This window comes from Leguminivora glycinivorella, chromosome 22 (genome assembly GCF_023078275.1).
Source record: "Leguminivora glycinivorella isolate SPB_JAAS2020 chromosome 22, LegGlyc_1.1, whole genome shotgun sequence".
Taxonomy (NCBI): Eukaryota; Metazoa; Arthropoda; class Insecta; order Lepidoptera; family Tortricidae; genus Leguminivora; species Leguminivora glycinivorella.
The window spans coordinates 12,312,638-12,335,780 of NC_062992.1; the positions used below are offsets into that span (position 1 = coordinate 12,312,638).

At 38.7% G+C, this 23,143-nt stretch overlaps 1 protein-coding gene across 1 annotated transcript in view; it reads right to left on the bottom strand.

The window, feature by feature from the left end:
- The window catches only part of LOC125238045 (protein lev-9), a 235,475-nt gene that overhangs the window by 2,464 nt on the left and 209,868 nt on the right, over positions 1–23,143 (bottom strand). The window contains exons 9-29 of the mRNA XM_048145334.1: positions 22,504–22,683; positions 21,250–21,484; positions 20,317–20,486; positions 19,495–19,586; positions 19,088–19,200; positions 17,979–18,971; positions 17,216–17,442; positions 16,827–16,940; positions 16,138–16,315; positions 15,639–15,718; positions 15,166–15,348; positions 14,731–14,857; positions 12,119–12,297; positions 11,266–11,410; positions 10,464–10,582; positions 9,847–10,009; positions 9,255–9,415; positions 8,737–8,910; positions 7,341–7,535; positions 6,151–6,321; positions 5,347–5,491 (exon numbers count right to left, since the gene is read on the bottom strand). Coding sequence (XP_048001291.1) covers positions 5,347–5,491; positions 6,151–6,321; positions 7,341–7,535; positions 8,737–8,910; positions 9,255–9,415; positions 9,847–10,009; positions 10,464–10,582; positions 11,266–11,410; positions 12,119–12,297; positions 14,731–14,857; positions 15,166–15,348; positions 15,639–15,718; positions 16,138–16,315; positions 16,827–16,940; positions 17,216–17,442; positions 17,979–18,971; positions 19,088–19,200; positions 19,495–19,586; positions 20,317–20,486; positions 21,250–21,484; positions 22,504–22,683 — 4,144 coding nt within the window. The remainder of the gene's footprint in view (positions 1–5,346; positions 5,492–6,150; positions 6,322–7,340; positions 7,536–8,736; positions 8,911–9,254; positions 9,416–9,846; positions 10,010–10,463; positions 10,583–11,265; positions 11,411–12,118; positions 12,298–14,730; positions 14,858–15,165; positions 15,349–15,638; positions 15,719–16,137; positions 16,316–16,826; positions 16,941–17,215; positions 17,443–17,978; positions 18,972–19,087; positions 19,201–19,494; positions 19,587–20,316; positions 20,487–21,249; positions 21,485–22,503; positions 22,684–23,143) is intronic.

The following is a 23,143-nucleotide window of genomic DNA, read 5'->3' on the forward strand; positions in this document are numbered from 1 at the left end:
CCTCCTTAATGTTGGGCTGGCCGGTGTTTCGATACTAACGTCCTTTTCCCTTTCCCCTTCTCCAGCAGCTGGATGCTCTGGCATTCCACTGCTAACGTTTTCACCCATGGAAACATTTCGATCTACTTCTAAAGGTGCCCCATTATTTTCAAAACCCACTTCGCTAAAAGGCTGAACTGGTGGCTCCTCAGACAACGTTTCAGGCCTAGTTTCTTGTTCTACAGATATGTCCGCTTGGTGTTCTAAGTCAGAGCTAAAACAAGGCCTTAGAGAGGATGCATGGTAATACTTATGAATACCCTCCACATTAACTACATACCTAACCACACTCAATTTTTTCACAATAGTTCCTTTGACCCAGCCCTTTCCTTTGCTCAACTCCTTGCACCAAACTCTATCCCTCTCCTTAAAATTTATTAATACTGTCTGTCTATTTGCTTTCTGATTTTTTCTCGAAATTACATTATATGGCTTCATTAAATCAAATCTGGTTCTAGGTTTTTGTTTGAACAGAAGTTCATTTGGTGACATTCCCGTTGCATTAGGTGAGTTCCGGTAAGTAAAAAGGAAATTCTGTAAACTTATTTCTCTAGATAATTTAGGGTGAAGATTTTCTAATCTAGATAAGAACTTTTTAACAGTAAATACGGTCCGTTCCGCTAATCCATTGGATTGAGGATGGTACGGAGGAGTCTTGAGTGCTTCACATCCATTAGCTTTCAAAAAAGTTACAAATTCACTAGAGTTAAAAGGTGGGCCATTATCACTAACTAACTGGGCTGGTATCCCTATAAAGGCAAAAGTCTTACATAATTTTTCAATAACTTGTGGGGCTGTAGTGCTCTGCATAATATGTACATCTAACCATTTAGATCTAGAATCCACAATTAATAGGTAGTTAGTAGAGTTTACATAAAAAAATCAATGTGAACTCTTTCAAAATTACTCTCTGCGGTCTTCCAGGAATACAGTGAACATGTATTAGTAAAACTTCTAGAAGATTGGCAGATGTCGCAACCCAAAATTAAACTTTCAATATCCTGACCCATGTTTGGCCACCAGCAAAATTCTCTCATAAACATTTTAGATTGTACCACCCCTTGGTGTGATTCATGAAAATTGCTAAGTACTTTAGACCTTAATTTTAATGGAATTACTACTCTACTACCCCATAGTAAACATTTTTGTTCTACACATAACTCAGCTCTCTTTACAAAATAGGGCTTTAGCGAATCCTCATTTACACTTTTAGGCCATCCTGTAGTCACAAATTCACAAACTTTACTGAGTACTGGATCAGTCTTAGTACACAATGCAATCTCTTTATAATTCAATGGTGAATCTTCAGAAAAGTTTAAGTAGCTTATTTCTTCAGACTCCACTGTTACTTCAGGCAAGGGCAAGCGAGATAAGGCATCAGCATTCGCCAGTAATGTGCCTTTTCGATACCTAATCTCATAACTATAACCAGACAGTAAAAGAGCCCATCTCTGAAGCCTGGCATTAGCAGTTACTGGTATTCTCTTTAGAGGATCAAAAATGAATTTCAAAGGTTGATGATCAGTTACCAAAACAAACTTACGGCCATACAAAAACTTGTGAAATTTTTTAACAGCAAAAATGATGGCCAATGCCTCTTTCTCTACTTGTGAATAATTTTGTTGTGCACTATTCAAGGTACCAGATGCAAAACTAATTGGCTCACCATCAATTTTATGACTAAGTACCGCTCCTACTCCATATTTACTAGCATCTGATGTCAAAAATAACTCTTTACTACCATCATAATGTACTATTAACTGATTTTCTAATAATAATTTCTTACTATTTTCAAAAGCTCTTTTGCAACTCTCTGTCCAGTTAAAAGGAGTATCCTGTTTCAGTAAATTATAAATGGGTGTCAAGCATTCTGATAATCTAGGTAAAAATTTCCCATAATAGTTTAGTAGACCAAGATAAGCTTGCACCTGAGTAACTGTTTTGGGTTCCGGTGCTTTTAAAATAGCTTCCACTTTCTCCGGTAATGGTTTCACCCCATCTTTGCTAATAATATGGCCAAGAAATTTAATTTCCGTTGAGAAAAACTGACACTTTTCTAAATTTATTCTTACATTGTAGCAAAGTAAACGTTTCAAGACTTTTTCTAAATTCTGGTAACAATCCCAAATACTCTTGCCCTTTATTACTATATCATCAATAAAACACTTGACATTTCCTAATCCTTCTAAAATTTGGTCCATAACACACTGGAATACTGCCGGTCCACTTGAAACCCCAAATTGCAACCGGGTTGGTCGGAATAAGCCTAAATGGGTGTTAATTGTCATATACTCACGAGACGTCTCTTCTAATAATAACTGTTGATATGCACCCGATAAATCCAAAACACAGAAAGCACTACCCCCTGACAATTCAGTAAAAATGTCCTCAGGTAATGGGAGAGGATAATGTTCACTATCCAGTACTTGATTTAGTGTTACTTTATAGTCCACACAAACACGTATTTTTTTATCAGCTCGTTGCGCCACCACAATTGGACTAGCCCATTTACTATGCCTCACTTTTTCTATGATTCCGGCCTTTTCTAAACTTAGTAATTCTTTTTCCACTTCCATTTTCTTTGAATAGGGTATAGTATAAGCTTTGTGAAAGATAGGTTCTGCTCCATGCTTCAGTTTTAGACTTGCTTTTAATTTCAAAATATGGGAGGACCTATCCTTCTCAAAAACCTTTGCATATTTCTTTTTAATGTCTTGAATTAATTTTTTCTTATCTATACCTTCAGATTCCAGCAGTTTAATCTGAAAATACCTCTGCCATTTAGGAAAAATAATTCTTAACCAGTTTCTACCAACTAATGGCTCAAAATATTTGTCACATTCAATCACTATTAAATATAATTCTTTTTTTATATTCTTTACCCATAATTTAACAGCTCCTAAAATTTTCAATGGCTCCCCTGACACAGATTTTAATTTAGTACTACATTTCCTTAAATCACTTTCACTAAAATACTTCTTAAAGTCCTTACTATGTATCACTGATTTACATGCTCCCGTGTCCACTTGCATCTTCAGAGAAATTCGATTTCCTAGTCACAAGGGTAACCATGCTGCTTCTTCCTCGTCCCTGTTGATATTTTGAATACTTCCTAGAATTACTTCTTCACCATCCTGTTCATCCTGGCCCTGATCTTCTTTGTCCTGCTCCACAAGCTGTTGCAGTAGCTTCCTTTCCCCTGCCGGCCGAAAGTGACACTTTGTGGCAATGTGCCCTTGTCTTTGGCAATTGTAACAGGTCCAAGACTTCTTAAAGCATCTGTCCGCAGTATGACTGCCTCCACAACGGCTACATTCTCTGGTATGCTGAGCATTATCTTCTTTTGAGTGTTGTTTCATTTGTTTTCTCTGGCCTGTGGATAGCTTCATTATTTCCGACTGACAGACAGACCCGACAGGTTGGATATTTTTAGTCTCCTTTTCTGCACTTTCATAAGCCAAAGCAATTTTTACAGCCTCCTCGAAAGACAAACTGTCACCCACCGTTAACAGCTTTTTGACAAGATGCTCCCTCATGAGTCCACACACCAACCTGTCCCGCAGTGCCTCCTTCAAAAATGTACCAAACTTGCATAAAGCCGCTTTCCCTTTAATTTCCACCACAAAATCATTCACACTCTGTCCCTCCTTTTGTTTGCACATATAAAACTCGTATCTGCCCGCTACAGCAGACTTACTCGCCACATAATGATTAGATAGGGCTTCTACCAGCTCCTTATAACTCTTCTCAGCCGGTTTATCTGGTGAAACAAGGTTTTTCAAGACGTTGTACGTTTCTGGTCCTATTAGGGTTATAAGCATCGGAACTTTCATTTTCTCTTCAATGGAATTTACTATAAAAAACTGCTCCATCCTTTCATTATAATCCGCGAAATCTTTTTGGGAATTATAATGCTCAATGTTTCCAACTAAAGCCATCTCGTCGCCAATATTAAGTCTTTAAATAAAACACAATTTAGTTAATTTTATGATTGCTTTTACTCCAGGCAATACAATGACAGTTCTTGGTAATGCGCTAGCACTGTGACAACCAGAGGGTTGCCAGTAGATATTAAATCCGATACATTACAAGATGTAGTGGAGTTAAGGTCTTTGACGAAAGCTCAGAAGTCAAAACTCGGGGTTTGCCAGAGAGCTATGGAGTGCAGCATATGATGTGTAAAATTAAGAGATCGGATCCGGAACACCGCGCTGCGCTCTAAGACTCAAATAATGGACGTAGCTCGGAAAGTAGCTAAGTTGAAATGGGGCTGGGCTGGTCATGTCTGCCGAATGCCGGACGACTTGTGGTCCAAGATAACTACATTAATTATGTATAAATAAAATAAATAACAATTCATATGTAACTAGACTCCTTAACTCAAATAATCTTTTCAATTTAAGATTAGCAGTTAAGTACCTATATTATAAATGCATGTACGTTTCTTAGAAATAAACAGATTAAATTTTAAAAATTTTTTTTTTTTTTTTACAAAGTGAGAGCCCAATGAGTCAAACCGGTGATCCGGCAGACTATATCGGCGATGGCAGGATAATCTCAGGACAGATTCTGAATAAAGTGAAGAGTTAACATCTGTGCCGTTATCTGGGTAAGGACCTTATTGTCGGTGGTGCTTACGTCCCGCGGCGACGTATTTGTAATATTCGTATACGAACATCGTTCATAACGCCGTAATAGCCATCGAAAATAAGGTCCCTTTACCCAGATATCGTTACATTTAATCTTCAATTTTTAAAACAGTTAAGTCGAGTGTTGATAGATATATCCTGTTGTCATATTAATTGATGCATCAAACACGATTCGTAGCACTTTCAATGTCAAGAGATCATGATGAGGAAATTTAATTAGGTCAGCAATTCCCGTCAACTTTGTACAATGCCACGTCAGCAAATTTTAATTGATCCTATTTTGTTACCAACATTTAGTAATATAATTCGGCTTTCGTAAGATATATACAGGATAATTGTTATAATTAAGAAAATATAGATACTAGAGAACCTTAATGACGAAATAAAACTTAATAAAATCTCAATTCATCAACAAAATCTTGGTAACAAAATAGGAATTAATAAAAACAAATTTAACTTTTCCCTTAATTTTTGTACAAAGTTGACGGGAATTGCTGAGGTATCACTTAATTCGTTTTGCAATTAGCGTTCGTTACACATACATACCATGTATCACAGTTATTTGTACTCATTTAGAAATTAAACTTTAACATTCTGTCAAGTAATTTAGTGACAGGAATTGGTACTTGAAAATGATCTAGTAACAATAGTAACTTACTTGAGGCATCGCAGCATAGGTGCACCTTTTAGCCTATATCCCGGTTCACATGTAAAGGTGACTGTTTCACCGATCTTGTAGTAGAATTTCACGGACGACATTCGGCCCGATATTGTGGTTCCGGGGTATGTACAGGCCTGGGCACCTGTGATGAAAATATAAATAATTAAATATGTAAGGCTTTTATTATGAAAACGCAAGACCAGTCGACGAAAATGAACCTTCAGTGTTGTTTACATTTTACTTTTAAGTTAAGGTACAAGCACATTGCTATTGGTTTTCATGTAGGCGTTATTAAAAGGTCGTTACTCGGTAGTCGGTACCCTAGGAGCGTTAAATTGTAACTTTATTTATGGGATAAGAGGCAGACGAGCAGATTGACCGCTTGATGGTAAGCAATCACTACCGCCCATGGACACCCGAAACACCAGAAATGTTGGAGGTGCGTTGCCGTCCTTTAGGATAGGTGTATGCACTTTTCTTGAAGGTTTGAAGGTCGTAACTAAATGTTTTATTTTATAGTCATTGCATCACACTGTGTTGTGCATTATAGTGTTTATGTTTACAGAGTTGTCTGACTCCTGCATATAATCAGTTTTGCAAAGGGATAGATAATTATATCTTCCGATGACTATAAAGTTATTGTTAAAAATTAAAAATGAATTATTGACAGTAAATAAATTAAAGCCTGATATCATGTTTATTCAAATGGCAAATGAATATATCTTAGAGTCTTACTGCTTTATCTTTATTGTAAATTGTTTTATATAGATAAATAAGTCGGTAATTATACATTATACTCACACGTAGGGGGCTTATCGCTCCATCTTCCACTATCCTGACACACGAGTATAGGTCTCCCATGTAATGTGTGCTCAGGATTGCAATGGAACTGTAACACGTCCCCTGCACGGTAGGGGGCGCGGCCGAGGACGTAGCCTGACGCTGGTGGGGGTAGAGATGGGCAGGATACCTCTGGAATATTGGAACAGTTGTGATTTATCTGAATTACTCGTCTACAAACTGGGAACTCTGGGAAGGGCCCAATCAGCAGCAGGTAAGCAGACTATCTTTGAGGCCCCACTAAGCGCCCAAACAGCAGGACAGGAGAATGCCGCCCGGCACCCAACTCCCGTAGAAACTACCTGAAGCTTTATTGTAGTTAGAGCGGATAGTTCTTGATGGATGGTTATCTGACCTCTACAGACAGGGAAAGGTCTGGCTCAATCAGCAGCAAGCAAGTACACAGTCTCCGAGGCCCCACTAGGGCCCAATCAGCAAGACAGGAGAGCTACATGGGCTCGAACTCCTCTAGAAACTTCTGAAGCTAACTTTTACGTCACAGGGGAGAGTTACCTCTACATACTGGGAAAGGCCTAGCCCAATCAGCAGCCGGCAGGCATACAGTCTCTGAGGCTCCGCTAAGGGCCCAACCAGCAAGACAAGAGAGCTACATGGGCTCGAACTGCTCTAGAAACTTCTGAAGCTAACTTCTACGTCACAGGGGAGAGTTACCTCTACAGACTGGGAAGGGCCTAGCCCAGTCAGCAGCCGGCAGGCATACAGTCTCTGAGGCGCCGCTAAGTGCCCAACCAGCAGGACAGGAGAATGCTACATGGGCTCGAACTCCTCTAGAAACTTCTGAAGCTAACTTCTACGTCACAGGGGAGAGTTACCTCTACAGACTGGGAAAGGCCTAGCCCAATCAGCAGCCGGCAGGCATACAGTCTCTGAGGCCCCGCTGAGGGCCCAACTAGCAAGGCAGGATAGCTACATAGGCTCCAACTCCTCTAGAAACTTCTGAAGCTAACTTCTACGTTACAGGGGAGAGTTACCTCTACAGACTGGAAAAGGCCTAGCCCAATCAGCAGCAGACAAGCATATAGTCTCCGAGGCCCCACTAAGGGCCCACCCAGCAAGACAAGAGAGTTACATGAGCTCGAACTCCTCTAGAAACTTCTGAAGCTAACTTCTACGTCACAGGGGAGAGTTACCTCTACAGACTGGGAAAGGCCTAGCCCAATCAGCAGCAGGCAAGCAGACTGTCTCCGAGGCTCCGCTAAGGGCCCAACCAGCAGGACAGGAGAATGCTGCGCGGCCCCCAACTCCTCGAGAGACGACAGCGACGCGGGGCCGCCGCTCCCCTTCCTGCAGTGGTGTGTCGTGGACTACTTCGCCGCATTCCACACCTGGAAAATAAGATCCTCTGTATTATAGCTGTAAGAGCAATCTCTCGAGTTCCATGGCACGAGTCTGCAAAGCCTCTGTTCACAAAGCTAGGGAGGATTACGTTGCCGGGTCTCTTGATACTGCAAACTGCTGTATACACGCGAGAGAATTTAGGATAAATACCCCAAGAGGGGAGATAACAGCGACCGCATCACACGATACGGACACAAACTAGCGGCGGTGCCCCGTAGCTTAGCTTAGCAAAGACGGCTAAAACTATACACGTTATTTATGGGTCCCGCGGTGTACCTACAACAACTTACCATCGGTAATAACAGATGCACCTACTAGGACAATTTTCAAAAACAAACTCAAAACTTGGCTTGCTGAGCAGTCGTTCTACATCCGCGATGAATTCCTGACTAGGAAATATTAATTATATATAAGTAAATTGTAATAATAATTATTTGTACAGTAGATATGTAAGATGACGTGTAATTATATATTATCAATAAATTATAAGTATTAGTATGAGGAATTGAAGTAGCGTTACATCCAAAAGTTTGCCAATAACGATTCTAAAAGCGTCTTATGGCAACAAGTTTTGAATGCACTTTCCAAAGACTGGTGAAAGGATTGGGAAAATAAAGTTATTTGTCTACGTATAAAATAAAAATAAAAAATTAATAAAAATAAAATTTTATTAAATAACTAAATATAACATTTCCATATCCATGCTGGTTCCTCTTTGTAAGAGTTCGAGATAAACGTATGAAATTACATATCCCTAAAAATATTAATTATTGAAATTACCTAAAACACTATTTGAAAGCAATATCAGTTAAGGATGTAGGTACCTTTTCGGATCAATGAGATCGATTGTGCACGGAGTCTAGCCACCGCGAGCACTCCTATATGCCTGAGGACGAATATCCTAAATGGCCCGAAACATGGAATAAGGAATGGAACATGCTCCCCTCATCTGTATTCCCGGGCGAATACAATCTGGGTGAATTCAAGTCAAAAGTGAATAGGCTATTACTGAACCACTGAGCTACAACCTCGGCCTTGTCGTCACTTTCCATCAGGTGCGACTAAGGTCAATCACTGGCCAGTTTATAATAGAAGAATAAAATAAAGAAAGAAAGACATGTCGCAACAGTCGCGAATAATAACGTCTTAACGACGAGTACAACCGTATATTGATTAACTAGTCCTTACTTTCACACACTGGTAATGGAGCACTCCAATTCCCCGAAGCTCGGCAGACGAGACTCGAAGCGCCGAGTAAGGCGTTGCCGTTGGCACAGGAGAAGCGGATCTCTGTGCCGAGCCGAGTGCCTTGCCCGCTGGGGACGAGGCCACGGCGGATGGGTAGAGGCGGGCAGTGGACGTCTGAAAATGAAATTACAATGAAAAGTAATGACTGGATCTAAGATTAAGGATGTTAGATACATACAAAAGTCTCGCCTGTGTTCCTAAAAGGTAGAAGCACATGTAACTCATCAAGTTTCAGCGCCAGTTATAAAAAATCAAAGGTTTGTATTAAATTAATTTCTGATATTGCAGCGACAATGACAAGTAGATCGCTCACACCAAAAGATATCAGCCAGTCATAAAAAAAGAACGCACAGAGTCATAAATACGATAGTAATCATATTTTAGCTCACCACAAAAAAATAAGGTTTTTTGACAGTTGCCTTAACTGAGTATGTGGGATCACAAGAATGTCTACCAACCTTCAACAATAATCTCCACTTGGTGTATCTGCCTAGCTGGTGTTTCACATCTGTAAACTCCTGAATCCTCCTTCTCAGCGCTGATGATGCTCAGCCGATATTCCAGTTGGCTGTCTCGCCCAGGGTCTGTCGTCCAGCCTTCTGTGTACTTGCGCTCGGATCTGGAAAGAAAAGAATTTTTGTGATACGTTTTGAAGAACTTTTTAGTTAAGAGTCGATTTCTTGTTGTAAAGAATATTATGGTTCCAGTTTGGGAAGTGAGAGTCAGGTATGTATGACCTAATAGCATATATGAAACCCTAAAGAATAAACAGAACTTACAAAGTAGGATTGGTTACTTTGGACTTTACAACTTGCATGACTGATCCTTCCATCTGTAGTTGTCTAAGTGATGATCCTTCTTACTAAATAGCACAATTACTTACTCAGAAAATACTGCGAAATCGTGGCTGTCTCAAACCAGAATCTGAAGTGGTCGTGTGAGCAGAATCTGAAGTGAAGTGGTCGTCTAAAGTTACTATCACCCACTATAGACTTTTATGTACCTAAGCGGTTCCTAACATTATGTGTGGATTGATCAAACGTAACTTACTCAGGATTATTAAGAGTGACGTTCCACTTCGGGTTCCCAAACCTCCTCATCCAAAGGCACTCCATATGAAGCGACACTCCAGGGTAGACCAGCAGTTTGCCGTCATTAGTCTGCGCTATGGGACCTCCAGAGTAACGGAACAGGATCGTCGGGGGCTTCTCCACTGAAATGAGGAACACATACAGGCACAACATTTGTTTGGAAATGGTTCATTTTGAAAGAAGAATTTAACGGCAAAGAGATTCCGTTGCTAAAGGCAAGAATTCTGTCTAAATGTCATAGAAATATATGGCTTTAAAAGGAAATTTCCTTAATTTAAAGTGTTCGATCCAGAGGTTACATCATTCAATCTAAGTATGTAAACTGATGCAATTGTAAATGTGGTATTCCAAATGTACATTTCATTCAACGCCAATTCGGTAAACTTGGATTGTCGGACAAGTATAGAGTGAATTGAAATCAAAGATACGGAAAGCTGACCCCCACCATGATGAGATATGTATATGTAGCTTGGAAGAGAGAGCATATTACTTTGTTTTAGGATAAATTTGATGCAAAAAGAAAAGTACTACATTAAAATAATGTAAATTTGTTTCATTAAAAGAGATGAAACTCACTGGCATAGTCATTTTCTTGGTTAAGCCCAAAACAGGTGGGCTTGGTGCCGTCCCAAGTGCTGCCCAGGCATTTTCTTGTCTGAGAACCTGTCATGGCGTATTTGCCGATATCACTGCATCTGAAATGAAAGAAAGAAATAATAAATAAATAAATATTTTACGGACTTTCTTACACAATTGATACCCCATGATACGTTCAATAAGGTTAAAGTTGTGGGTACTCAGACAACGATAATTAATAGATCTTAAAAAAATCATAGAACCCGTGTGGTGACGGGTTAAGAATTTCTCCACCCCCTTTCTTCCCGTGGGTGTCGTAGAAGTCGACTGTGGGATATGGGTTCAATTGTGGCGTAGGCGAGAGGCTGGCAACCTGTCACTGCAAGGTCACAATTTCGATTTCTTTCAACCCCTTTTTGCCAAGAGTGGCACTGAAACTTAGTAGTTCATGTGCTCTGCCTACCCCTTTATGGGATACAGGCGTGATTATATGTATGTATGTATGTAAATTCATAGAAAACATCCATAACTCAGGAAGAAATATTTGTGATCAGCACATAAATAAATGCATTACCGGGATTCAAACTCAAGACCATCAGATTTATACTCAAGACCATAGATATACTTCATGAATTATAAAAATGCTGACGTTGACATTATTTCATGACTGAGTTTGGATTGAAGGAAGAATATGGAACCGGAATGGTCAATGAAGCAGACATTGATAATGATGATTGTGGCAATGATACTGATACACACAAATTTAAAACAAAGAATATTAATAATATTGATATAAATATACCTTGAGACTATAACAGAGCCAGCCGGGAAGTCGACCGTCTCGGTGATTTCCAAGTCATTGAAGAAGGACACCACGTGTGGCTCTTCGTTGTGATAAGTGCAGCTGTTGTTGTTTAGGAGCTCTTCGTTTTGAGCTTCTATTTCTTCTGCAAAATTATTAAAAATGAGTTTGAATTTAAAGATAACTAGTCCTTACTATAATTAATATTATAAATGGGAAAGTGTGTGTGTCTGTTTGTTTGTCCGTCTTTCACGGCAAAACGGAGCGATGAATTGACGTGATTTATTAGGTGGAGATAGTTGAAGGGATGGAGAGTGACATAGGCTACTTTTTGTCCCTTTCTAACGCGAGCGAAGCCGCGGGCAAACGCTAGTACCTAATAAAAGAAAAGTTAACAATTTATGAGAGAGCACAAGTGACAAAAAAAAGATTTTTGTTCTTTGTTTTAATAATTATAACACTCCCGTGAGACTCAAATTAAAGAAATCAAATTAAAACGCGAGTAACCCGCTTAAATATTGTGTGAAAAAGGCGCGAGTATATAAAAGTATGTAATTCGAATATTTTGATACACACTTAAAGATAGGTTGTACATTCTCACAATTACTTGAAAGTAAATTAACATGTATATGTATAACTAGCTTCTTCCCGCGGCTTCGCCCGCGTACTAATCCAATCATGTACTTAGGAGGTGAATTTTGAAAAATCCTTTCTTAGTGCTCCTGCTTCTCTACACTTTGTAAGGAACCTACTTGCCAAATTTGGAATCTCTAGGACCATCGGTTTCGGTTGTGCATTGATATGTCAGTCAGTCAGTCAGTTTCTTCTTTTATATATTTAGATATTAACTTACCACAATTAAAGCTCTTCCCAACCCAATGTCCATGTTCACAAATCAGTTTCCACGTCGTCTTCTCCCCCATAATGGAAGCTATGCATTTGAAGGTGATCTCCGTCCCATGCGGATACCCCTCCATGATCAGGGTCCCGTTGACTTCAGCACCGTCACGGTAGATCAGAGTCCCTTGGACCCTTTAGAGAAAGATAATTTAATACGGAAAAAAAGTTGTTTAAGTCCTTCACTTGGTCCAATAGCAGATATTGGATTAGAAACGGAAGAAGGCGAAAATTGTATAGTTGTAGAAGACAAAGGATAAACCTACGAAATCGAGTATATTTCTGATAAGAGAATTAAGAGCAAGGAGATTCCAAGTCATAATCCAAGTGGATTGGATTTGTAATCTCTTGAGGACATTTCACAAGAAAAAGTAGTAAAGTTCCGATTTCCAATGCTTTCCAAATCTTCTTTAGAAATATCGGAAACTGTACAGAGAGAATGCCACATGCAAACTAACATCGATTGACAAAAGAGCAACTAAAGAAAGCACGGCCAAGACATAAGAAGCGGACCGCGGCCATTCAAACAGCTCTTGTACAAAACCTTCACCTAGAAGAATTCATGGCAAGTCCCTTTAAACTTGATTATCTTAAAGTAAGCAACTTTGCATAGTTGTTTAAAATTGATTGAACAATTGACAATCTGTAAGTGTCAAGATATTACGTATCCAATACGTCACACAATCGAAAGTTTTGTAAATGGACTTAGCGAAGTCACTACTTCTAATAATAAAAATTCAAAGGGAAAAATAAGATTTGAGAGGTGGGAGAGGAAACAGAGCAAATGAAAAGAAGCAATTTCCCGAAACACAGCCAACACAAAATATTAAGCCATATTTTAAAAACGTAAAACTCTGCATTACCCCTCCCAACTCTACAATAGCAAAATATTCTGATCAATGAGACCAGTAGGAGTCTTGCCGTGAAGAAGTACTTTACTAAGCCCTGCTTTCTGAGGATTTGACGTTTGACAGTCGTGGTCGTTTAAAACCGTAGAAATTCAAAATTGAGTTGGAATCATTGAAAAAACTATTGATGTCGCTATCTGAATTAGTTTGTTTCCTCAAAACTGGATACAGCAGCACATATTTTCAGTCTTTAGTAAATGCTTCCACTTAAGTTAATGCTTCCAATTAAGTAAAGCAATTTTATAGATTTTTCTGAAAAATTTGGTTTGGTAGGATTAGGTATTTACATTGTAATCAATATCAGCAAATTTAGCACTTGTTGAATTAAAATTTCTACACTTAATACATATTTAAATGAAGCAATCATGATAGTTATTTGGTAAATATTATAATTAATTATTTATCTTATAACTTTTTTGACTTAGCAAGATTCCAAACATATCAATAATTTTCTCAGATTTGAAAAATTATTTTATTAAAGTAATCAATGAAAAACTAACAAATATAACCGTTTTGAAAAATATGATGCAGATGTAACCAGCTTTGAAGAAACTAAACCACCCGAAATGGTAGATGATGATCTATCAGTAATGAGTCATGATGATAAAGAGGAAAAGTCCGAACCTAGAAGGCTCTCACCAGGGCTTGGAATCCCTGAACGCCTGAGCTCTCTTCAGTCTTCCCAGCCAGCAAATAAGAAATGCAGACTTTGCAAAAATACTATCTTTTTTGCGACGCCGTTTTGAATAGAATACGTTGCATCCGATGTTTTAGATTGGTTCAAAAATTAAATGCGAATCTGACCAGATACTTAAAAGGGTTTTTTTATAAAAAACACACACAAAAGTTAGTTACGGTTAGAGTCAAATTGGCCCAGTTTAAGCGCCAAAATATAATAAATATTCACCAAAGATTTATTAACAAATGATTATTAAGAATGAATCAATATCGACACTTTATTTAACGATGCAATCGAAAACAACGTATTCCAAAAATGTCGTCCCATGTAACATACAACACATCAGCAAAATAAACAATTGACAAATAAAACACCAGAAATCGACGCGATTAAAGCCTCGATACAAACCATGAAACAAAATCGCCTCTCAAATGTCATCTGTGTGAAATGTGTAAATGTAACAAAAGAAACACATAAGCTACAATGAAAGCGCATTGAAATAATAAAACAACATATTTTTGACCAAGTCTTCAAAGTTACAATAGAAGATATTACAAATTTCCAAATGCCGTTATAGTTTAAGCTTTCATGAGTTTCATAAGTAGCTAAATTCGCAAGTTTCATGTCGATAATGAAAGGAAAAATACAGGAAATTGAAATGTGGCAATCAGTAGCTTTGATTTAAGTAGCTATAGAAGACTTAGTCACATTAATTAATAATGAGGTCTTAAATTAAGATATAAGGGAGTTGAATGTATTACTGCAAGTATATAGGTACGTAGTTTATGTTGCATTTGCTCGGCCAGATGGATACAAAATCTTAAATAAAACTATCATGGGCTCAGAATATGCCATATCTTTTTGGTGGAAAGGAAGAATTACACATATAACAAGTTTACAAGTTTCTTGGTCGTAATTCCTTCTTTTCTTTCATCATTAGTATCGTTCTCTTTACGTTCAAGTTCTTGGAAAGTAAGTTACCTGGCTGGTGGTCCACACTCTGCGACTGCTTTCCCGTCCAAGTCTGGTTCTAGATCTGACACATCTTCTCTGACGATGTCTGATCCACTCTGGAACTCTGATGTTGGTCGTGGTCTTGATAAGTTAGCTAAAACATTTTCTTCGTATTTATAACTTTTTTATATGAAAGAAATGTTGATATTGATGTCACGACAGTTGTTTTGTCAGTCTTAATTTGTTTTCTCATCTGTGTACATTTTTTTACTCGAAAAAAAATTGCCTGTTGCCAGCGTTTAGTTTTCATCTGTGTCCTATGTATTTTGTTACGTCATTTTCTTGACTTTCTGTGTGTCGGTTGAGAGGTTTGAAATTTGAAGTTTGACAAAATTTTAGAATAGGGTAATGTATTTATTAAAATCTGACCACTAAAGATACATTTGATGGTGAATTACTTACCTAGTGGCCGGCAAAAGTCATGCACAGTCGGTTGCAACCGTCCTAAATGACAGTTGAGCGTGGCTGGAGGAGACCTGCCTGCTTCGCAGGCTATGTTGACAGATGAGGCGTGAGCTACTGTCAGGCCGGCTCGGTAGCCTGCCTCGTATGTGGCTCCGTTTAGTTGGGGTAGTTCGCAGGGCGCTGCGGTAGAAAATTATATTTGTGACAAAAGTCAGCCATGGCAGAAGTCAGATCGCAATGATAATCTAGATATGATAATTTTTTATAAGATTTAATCTTCAGTACTGATCAAATCAACTCCAATGATAGACGACCTCAAAGGCTACCGATTTGATCCCCGTTTACATTCAGTGGTGGCGAAGAAGTTAAGCTATTGATTTTATGTTTTTCCGAAACTTGCTAACCTGTAATTTATGAGATAAATTATTCTCTTGACTTGTAGATAAAATCAATCGGTAGTTGATACATACCTGGGACACATTCAGGCATACTGGTAACAGCCCATTCTCCCAACCAACATCGGAGGTTTGTAGGTCCTTGGACATTGTATCTGTAAATTTAAGAAATAAGTAGAAGAATATAACAACAGCCATATAGAGACATTCATAGTAAAAACAGAAAGAAACTGATCATATCGAAAATAAGTAGCAATTATAAAAGCAATTGAGGAAACGAATTAGGCTTGATATACGTGAGTCTATTTAGATAAAAGCCTGTTTCTTGAATCACAAGTCTGAAAATTACGATTACCAGGGACAAATTTACATTTCATCGACTAGAATTTGGCTCTGGTAAAACAACATGTTTTTTTCTTCCATACCTCTCTATCGGACGTCATCTCATTATTTACTTGCATTCGTTTTATGTCATCACACATTCCATTCACTTTTACTTCTGCTTTCTTTTCCGCTCCATTCTCTATCTGATATTATATCAATAAAAATTTGTACAGTTATTTTTCCGACTTACCCATATTCACAGGAAAAATGGACAACCTGTCCATTAGGGACTGGGTCTGTCTCGTTCACTTCTCTCTCCTCTGCATGACCAGTTCCAGGGGTCCCTAATATTGGACCCACATTTGTGTGGCTGGCGTCAGGCGACATGGTGTATATACCGTACTCCGTTGAAGGCACGTGACAAGGCACTGAAATTTAAAAATAAATCTAACATTATAATTAGAAAATTTAATTTAAATGAATGCAGGGAAGCTTATGCGGGTCGTGCTTCTACTTGATTTTTGGATTTAAATACGAAACTAAGGTTTAAAGAGAAACCATAGGCCGCGATGTTTTGCTAGCTCATGGCGGAAATCACGAAAAATGACGATTTGTAGATGATTGACCTAAAATGGTCGTCTTCTACATCTACAAAAAAAAACATTTTTTTTCTGCGAGTAAGCTTTCAGGGTTCTTTTGTAATTTAATGTCGCAAATAAAATTATGTATTTATTAGTTAGAAGTTCAGAATAATATTATTATCAATGAAATTTACAACTAAAGTTAGCAAAGGAAATCGAGACCCAATGGACCTCCTTGTAGTAACTGTACTTATTACTGGGAAGCAAATTCATGCGCATTACAGAAAAATTGGGGGCAGACATTCTTCAAAAGAGTGGAGGCTTATCATTCCAAATGAAAAATGTGGACACGACTCACGGATTTCACATTTGGGCTTGTCGGGTTTCCATCTTCCCCTAACGCATTTTGCTGTCGCGTTTAGGTCCAAGTTTAATCCGTAGCCTTTACCACAGGCCACTCTTACTATTGTTCCTGAAATAAAAAAAGTAAATGTTAATTACTACTTACCATAAATTATATTTTCTTTTAGATTAACTTTTATCTTTTCATTTACAACCTCTGAAAGTAGTTCATTTTTACTCTTTGAGTATTTCTAAGTGGAAGAAAATGTTATTCAAACCGGGGTTTTTGTATAATTTCTATTTAATTTTTGGTTCTTTTTATTATACCATTGTATACATCTTATTTACATATTTATCAGGGTATTCCACACACATCATCCCCAATAGTGGGATAAATATACATACCTGAGCTAAAAGTGTTATTAGGATCCCGTCCTAACTTAACAATTTCAATATTAACATAAGGGTCACTCTCGATAGGTTCACAGGGGCTCTTTGGTCGTCCTTTTTTCCCTTTTTCACCATTTGCTTCTGACTTTGTTCCGTCGATTTCTTTCGAGTCTGTCTGATCTGCTCCTTCTTCACTATCAGGGTGTTGTTGTCTCAGTCTTCCGCTTTTGCCTTCACGTCCTCTGTAAAAATAATGATCGCTTTTATTTTAAGGATTGACTGGTGCCTAAGTAATAAATTGAAATAGATATCATACACGAAAGAGAAAACGGCAAAGCCCACTGGTGGCCGAGCCGGGAATCGAGCCCGGGTCTTTACCACTAGACCACACGCCCGCCGGGCCACTAGCCACCACACGCCACTAGGCGGACCCGGGTTCGATTTCCGGCTCGGCCACCAGTGGGCCTTGCCGTTTTTTCTTTCGTATATGATATCTATTTCAATTTATAATTTATATATAGTAGTGTGACTACTTGGAAAAATAACAAATCAAAAATATTCAATAAAATAATTTGATTTGTTCCCTAGTTGGTGCCTAAGTAGTTTCCTTGTAAATGTTTTATTTTGTTTCTTATTCACAAAATTTTCCCATTCCATATTAAGACATAGCTTTTTTTTAAATTACTATAAAAAATGATTATCTACTGCGGCATTCTCTTCTATACGTTTCCTTAGGAGAAATAAGGAATTTGTTTCTGTATAAATAAAAATACCTTACGTTTTAGGAATAGCTGCTGTCGTCTGATTTAATCGATCCGTTTTCCTGCTAGTTCTCTTATCACGCTTATCCAAAATATTGTCAACTTCCGTCGAATTTGTATTATTATATTGTAAAGGTATGACAGCCATTTCTCTGCTCTCCTCACTTGTTCTGTTATGATGTGTAATTTCTTTAATGTCAAGTGGCAGAACTCTGAGAAGATGGCTACTAATTTCATTAATGTTATCTATATCCGTGTTCACTGGGTTTGCCGTCCATACGTCAGTATCACTCTCTTCTATATTTATATCTCTTTTGACTCTAGCATGTGTTGAACTATCTATACTTTTAGTTGTTGCTTCTACTATATTACTTTCAGCACCTTGCAATTCTACATCCATCACTTTTCTGTTTTCTTCACTGGTTTTAGGTGTTAAAAATCTTTTCCTCCGTTTATCAACATATCGTTCAAAATATTGATGTTTTAATATGTTAATTTTCTTTGCATGCCCATCAGGTTGGTGATCAGGGAACATACCACCTTTTAAAACCGTAACATGTGATAAATCATCATCAAGTTCTGAGGAGTCCTCATATTCCGATCTGTCCTCTTTTTGTATAACTTCATCATCTTCAGGCTCATATACAGGCTGATAAGAGTACATTCTATGCCCTATAGGTTCCCCATGAACATTATAAACGGTGTATACAGCAGTTGGGAAATTTTCTCCATTCTCATGTTCAGTTTCTGTTTCCATTTCATCATCATCGGATTCAATATCAAATTTCTTTAAAATTTTGAAATTAGCGTGTCTTAAGGTTGGTTTTGGGCCATCATGATTGTATTTACTGTATAATTCATCTACGTATGGGTCAGGAGCCTCTGTTTGGCGCCGGATGTTGTTATAGTAGTGTCGGAGGAAGGCAGATCGCCTGTGACGTATTTCCGCTTCCGGGATGGAGCGTCGTCTACGATTCCATCTTATACGGGGATGCTGAAATAGAGTGCATCTGTAAAAAAATACAGTTGTTTAAAACAATAGAAGGGGCATGCCACATAAAGAGTATCCCAAAAAGGCTTTTCATTCACTAAATACATTTCAGCTTACATGTCTGAATGAACTTACTTGGGCAATTCTCTAGGACTCCAATGACCTCCAACGCACGTGGCTCCAGGAGGTCCCTCAGATAACACGTAGCCCTTGTCACACTCATACATTATCTGTTTGTTGTTCACCACCTATAAACGTAACATCGATATGATAACATTTATATATAAGTATAACCATGGAGTTTATTCACCTAAATTTTCATAGGTGAGAGGAATCTGTTTATATTTTTGATGAAATATTTGATTTTCTATTGTTGCTATAAATATGGGCTCAATGTTGAACCCTGAGGAATACTTATTTTATTTTGGTATGATTCGTTATAGTATGATGTAACTCACATCTTTTGGGTTATAATTGTCAACTCTTTGGTATATTTATATATCGACTAAACAGAACAACTCAAAATGGTAGTTGATATTTACCTTCTTAACATAAGGCCTGTAGTCATAGAGACCCATGTTGCCAACTAGCAAAACCTTCCCATTCTCGATGTAGCCGGGAAAAGGACAGAATACTGAAACACAGAAAAGAAAATAAAATTAGGTACAGTATACGTTTATGTTAGGCTGAATAAATTATATTATTAAATTAAAACGGGACTTAATCGCGTAAAACTTACGTTTTATATTTAACCCGACGCGACCTACCCGTGACCACGGACGTAATGTCATGTCCGAAACGTCGGGTTAAATATAAAACGTAAGTTTTACGCGATTAAGTCCCGTTTTAATTTAATAATATGAGTGAAGATCGTGTTAGTTTAAATGAATAAATTATGTTATGGGGTATCCTATGTCCTATTAGTCTTCATAAAATATCAGCAATCAACAAGGCTGTTGCTACCGCTGTTGATCAAGCTAAATATTATTATGGGGATAGATTGGAGGCAGGTCACCATGAGCTTGGCGTCAGTAAACGTTCAGGACTGACTGCACTAGATTGGACTCTAGACCGAGCAAATTGCCGCTCTCTTATGTTGGAAGTCAAGAATATTTTTGGATCATCCATGCCCATTCAACCCTCCGAACTTTCAGGTGTTTTGGGTGTCCGGCAGCAGTGATCGCTCACTATCAGGTTTGCTTCCACATTAAAAAGCCACGTAAGTAGTCGATCAATTGGGAAAATTGCGAGTGACAACTGGATGGGACTAGCTCAAGACCGGGACAAGTGGCGTACTAAAAGAGAGGCCTATGCTCAGCAGCCAGCGACAAAGGGCTGATAATGATGATGAAGCAGTAAATTACCTTCTTCGCATCTGGCAGCCTCCCCACTCCAGTTCCCAAACGAGCAGACCACGATAGGGTTCCCTCGAAGCTCGTACCCGTCCTTACAGCGGTATCTGGCCTTCATGCCGTGCTCCGTTTTAGGGGCGATGACCATACCGTTTCGGGGGAATCGGGGCATTTTCTTGCACCTGTAACAGAGGGATCAGAGGTAAGTTTTTGGATTGATATCGCAAGGCTTACTTATTGGTATTTCGCCGATATATCAAGGTGGTAAGTAAATCTTTTTTTCAAGAAGATAAAAACGACATATTATCATCAGGTACTTATATTAGGTCCGCCGTAGCCATTCAACTATGTCGATTCGGGTCCTGCCAACGACGGTAGGTTAAATAAATACCACCTAAGGTTTTTTCCTCTAAGCTGTTCAAGTACTCGTCAACTTTATCATTAACTTTGGCTTCCTAACGATTGGGTTTCAAAATTTGCCAGTTTAAATTGAACTTTGTCAAAGTTACAGAGTAAAAAGTTCGTCTTTTTTACTAAAAACTAAAGACATATACAACTCCGTATAGACAGAAAAAGTCTAAGAAATAAACATACCTCAGTACCATACAGAAAAAGGTACGGTGGCCTAGATGGCATTACACCTTTGGCGTACGCTCAGATAGATGGCGCTAATATTAATAATTAGACATTTTAACACACAACAGCTAAGAATATGAGCCAAATTGTCAGTTTTGGTGCAAATGTTTTAAACCTGTGTCAAGAGATGGCAGTCTATGCACAGTGATTACACATTTTACTTCGACAATAACTCTCTGTAATACGGTACTCGATCCTCTTTGCTAAAAACTAAATTATGTGCCATGTGTAGGACTCTTCCAAATAAACTTTGTTGCCTAATAGCCTACAACCTACAACACGTACCTACTCTAAAATTGAACTACGTACCTCGCAGGGCTACACCTAGGTATCTGAGTCCAGGTCCCATTATTGCAAGTAACAGCCGCATTATTCGACGGAAACTCATAGTTCTTCTCACAGTCCACCAGTATGATCTCCCCGTGTTGCACCATGGACGAGCTGCCGACGATCTGGGTGTTCTCCTCTTGCGTCTCGTTCTCGCCTGTCTTGTTCTCGACGAGACGGATCCGGCCTTGGGAGACGTGGGGGACTACGCAGGGTGCTGGAAACGGACAATTAATTCTTGTTTTGACAAAGTGTATAAGTGTCCTTATTAAAACTATACTTAATTTATCTGTTGGTATTCACTGAGCATCTGTCTAAGGATAATTTTTGATTTTGACATGGTCGTCAATTTACCTTGTGTATTTTTATTGTATTTAATAGGATCACGTTCGTCACTAAAGAACTTTTCTGTTTCATTATTGATAGGTGAATTGCTTCACAATCACATAGCTTATTATCATTTTAAACGACAATGTCTACCTAAACACTTAGGTAGTGGATGGCTCCAGGTCCCATCGTTCTGGCAGATCGCAGACCCGTCCCCCTCCATCTTTATTCCATCCTGGTATCGAAAGGTAATTGACACTCCCAGTCCAGTCCCCAAGGAGATGTTACTACATCTTAGGTACTGCCTACTCCTCATTTAGTATCTTCAACAGATCGTAGGAATATTACCTAAACACTGAGGCAGTGGATGGCTCCAGGTCCCATCGTTCTGGCAGATCGCAGACCCATTCCCCTCCATCTTTATCCCATCCTGGCATCGGAAGGTAATTGACACTCCCAGTCCAGTCCCCAAGGAGATGTTACTACATCTTAGCTACTGCCTCCTCCTCATTTAGTATATTCAACAGATCGTAGAAACATTACCTAAGCACTGAGGCAGTGGATGGCTCCAGGTCCCATCGTTCTGGCAGATCGCAGACCCATTCCCCTCCATCTTCATCCCATCCTGGCATCGTAATATGATGGACGCTCCCAACCAAGTCCCCACAGAGATATATCTTAGCTACTCCTCAACTAAGTGTCTTCAACAGATTGTAGGAATATTACCTGAACACTGATGCAGTGGATGGCTCCAGGTCCCATCGTTCTGGCAGATCGCAGAGCCGTTGCCCTCCATCTTCATCCCATCCTGGCATCGGAAGATGATGGACGCTCCCAACCAAGTCACCACAGAGATATATCTTAGCTACTCCTCAACTAAGTGTCTTCAACAGATTGTAGGAATATTACCTAAACACTGAGGCAGTGGATGGCTCCAGGTCCCATCGTTCTGGCAGATCGCAGACCCATTCCCCTCCATCTTCATCCCATCCTGGCATCGGAAGATGATGGACGCTCCCAGCCCGGTTCCCGAGGAGATGTTCTCAAGCCAGCCGTTCCAAAGCTGGCCGGGGTGACCGCAGTTGATTTCTGGAATTATTTAAATATTTTGTAGCATTTATACCAATATGTAATTATTAACTAGTAGTTAATATTGTTTTCATCACATTTGGGGTTTAAAGGTATCATTGCGTCTACGTGTACTGAAGCATAATGTACTATTTTATTCCCAAGGGAATAATGGATTTAGTTTTAAAATTAATACAATCCGTACAATACTTCAGGCAAAGGATGTTTCAATCTGCCAAGGATTTTTATTGCACAACCAAAATTTTACTATTAAGCTATAACGTATATTATACGGTATGATTAATGCATTTTATTTATGTTTTACAATTATATATTTCAGTGTGTTTAGCATTTATTTCGTAAAATTTAACTCAGATAAATTGTTATAATTTACAATCTGACAATATGCTCTCTACTCGCGCTTGACCGCGTGCGTACGCGAGGCACCCACCGTTGCCTAGCAACGGAGAGTACAACGGAT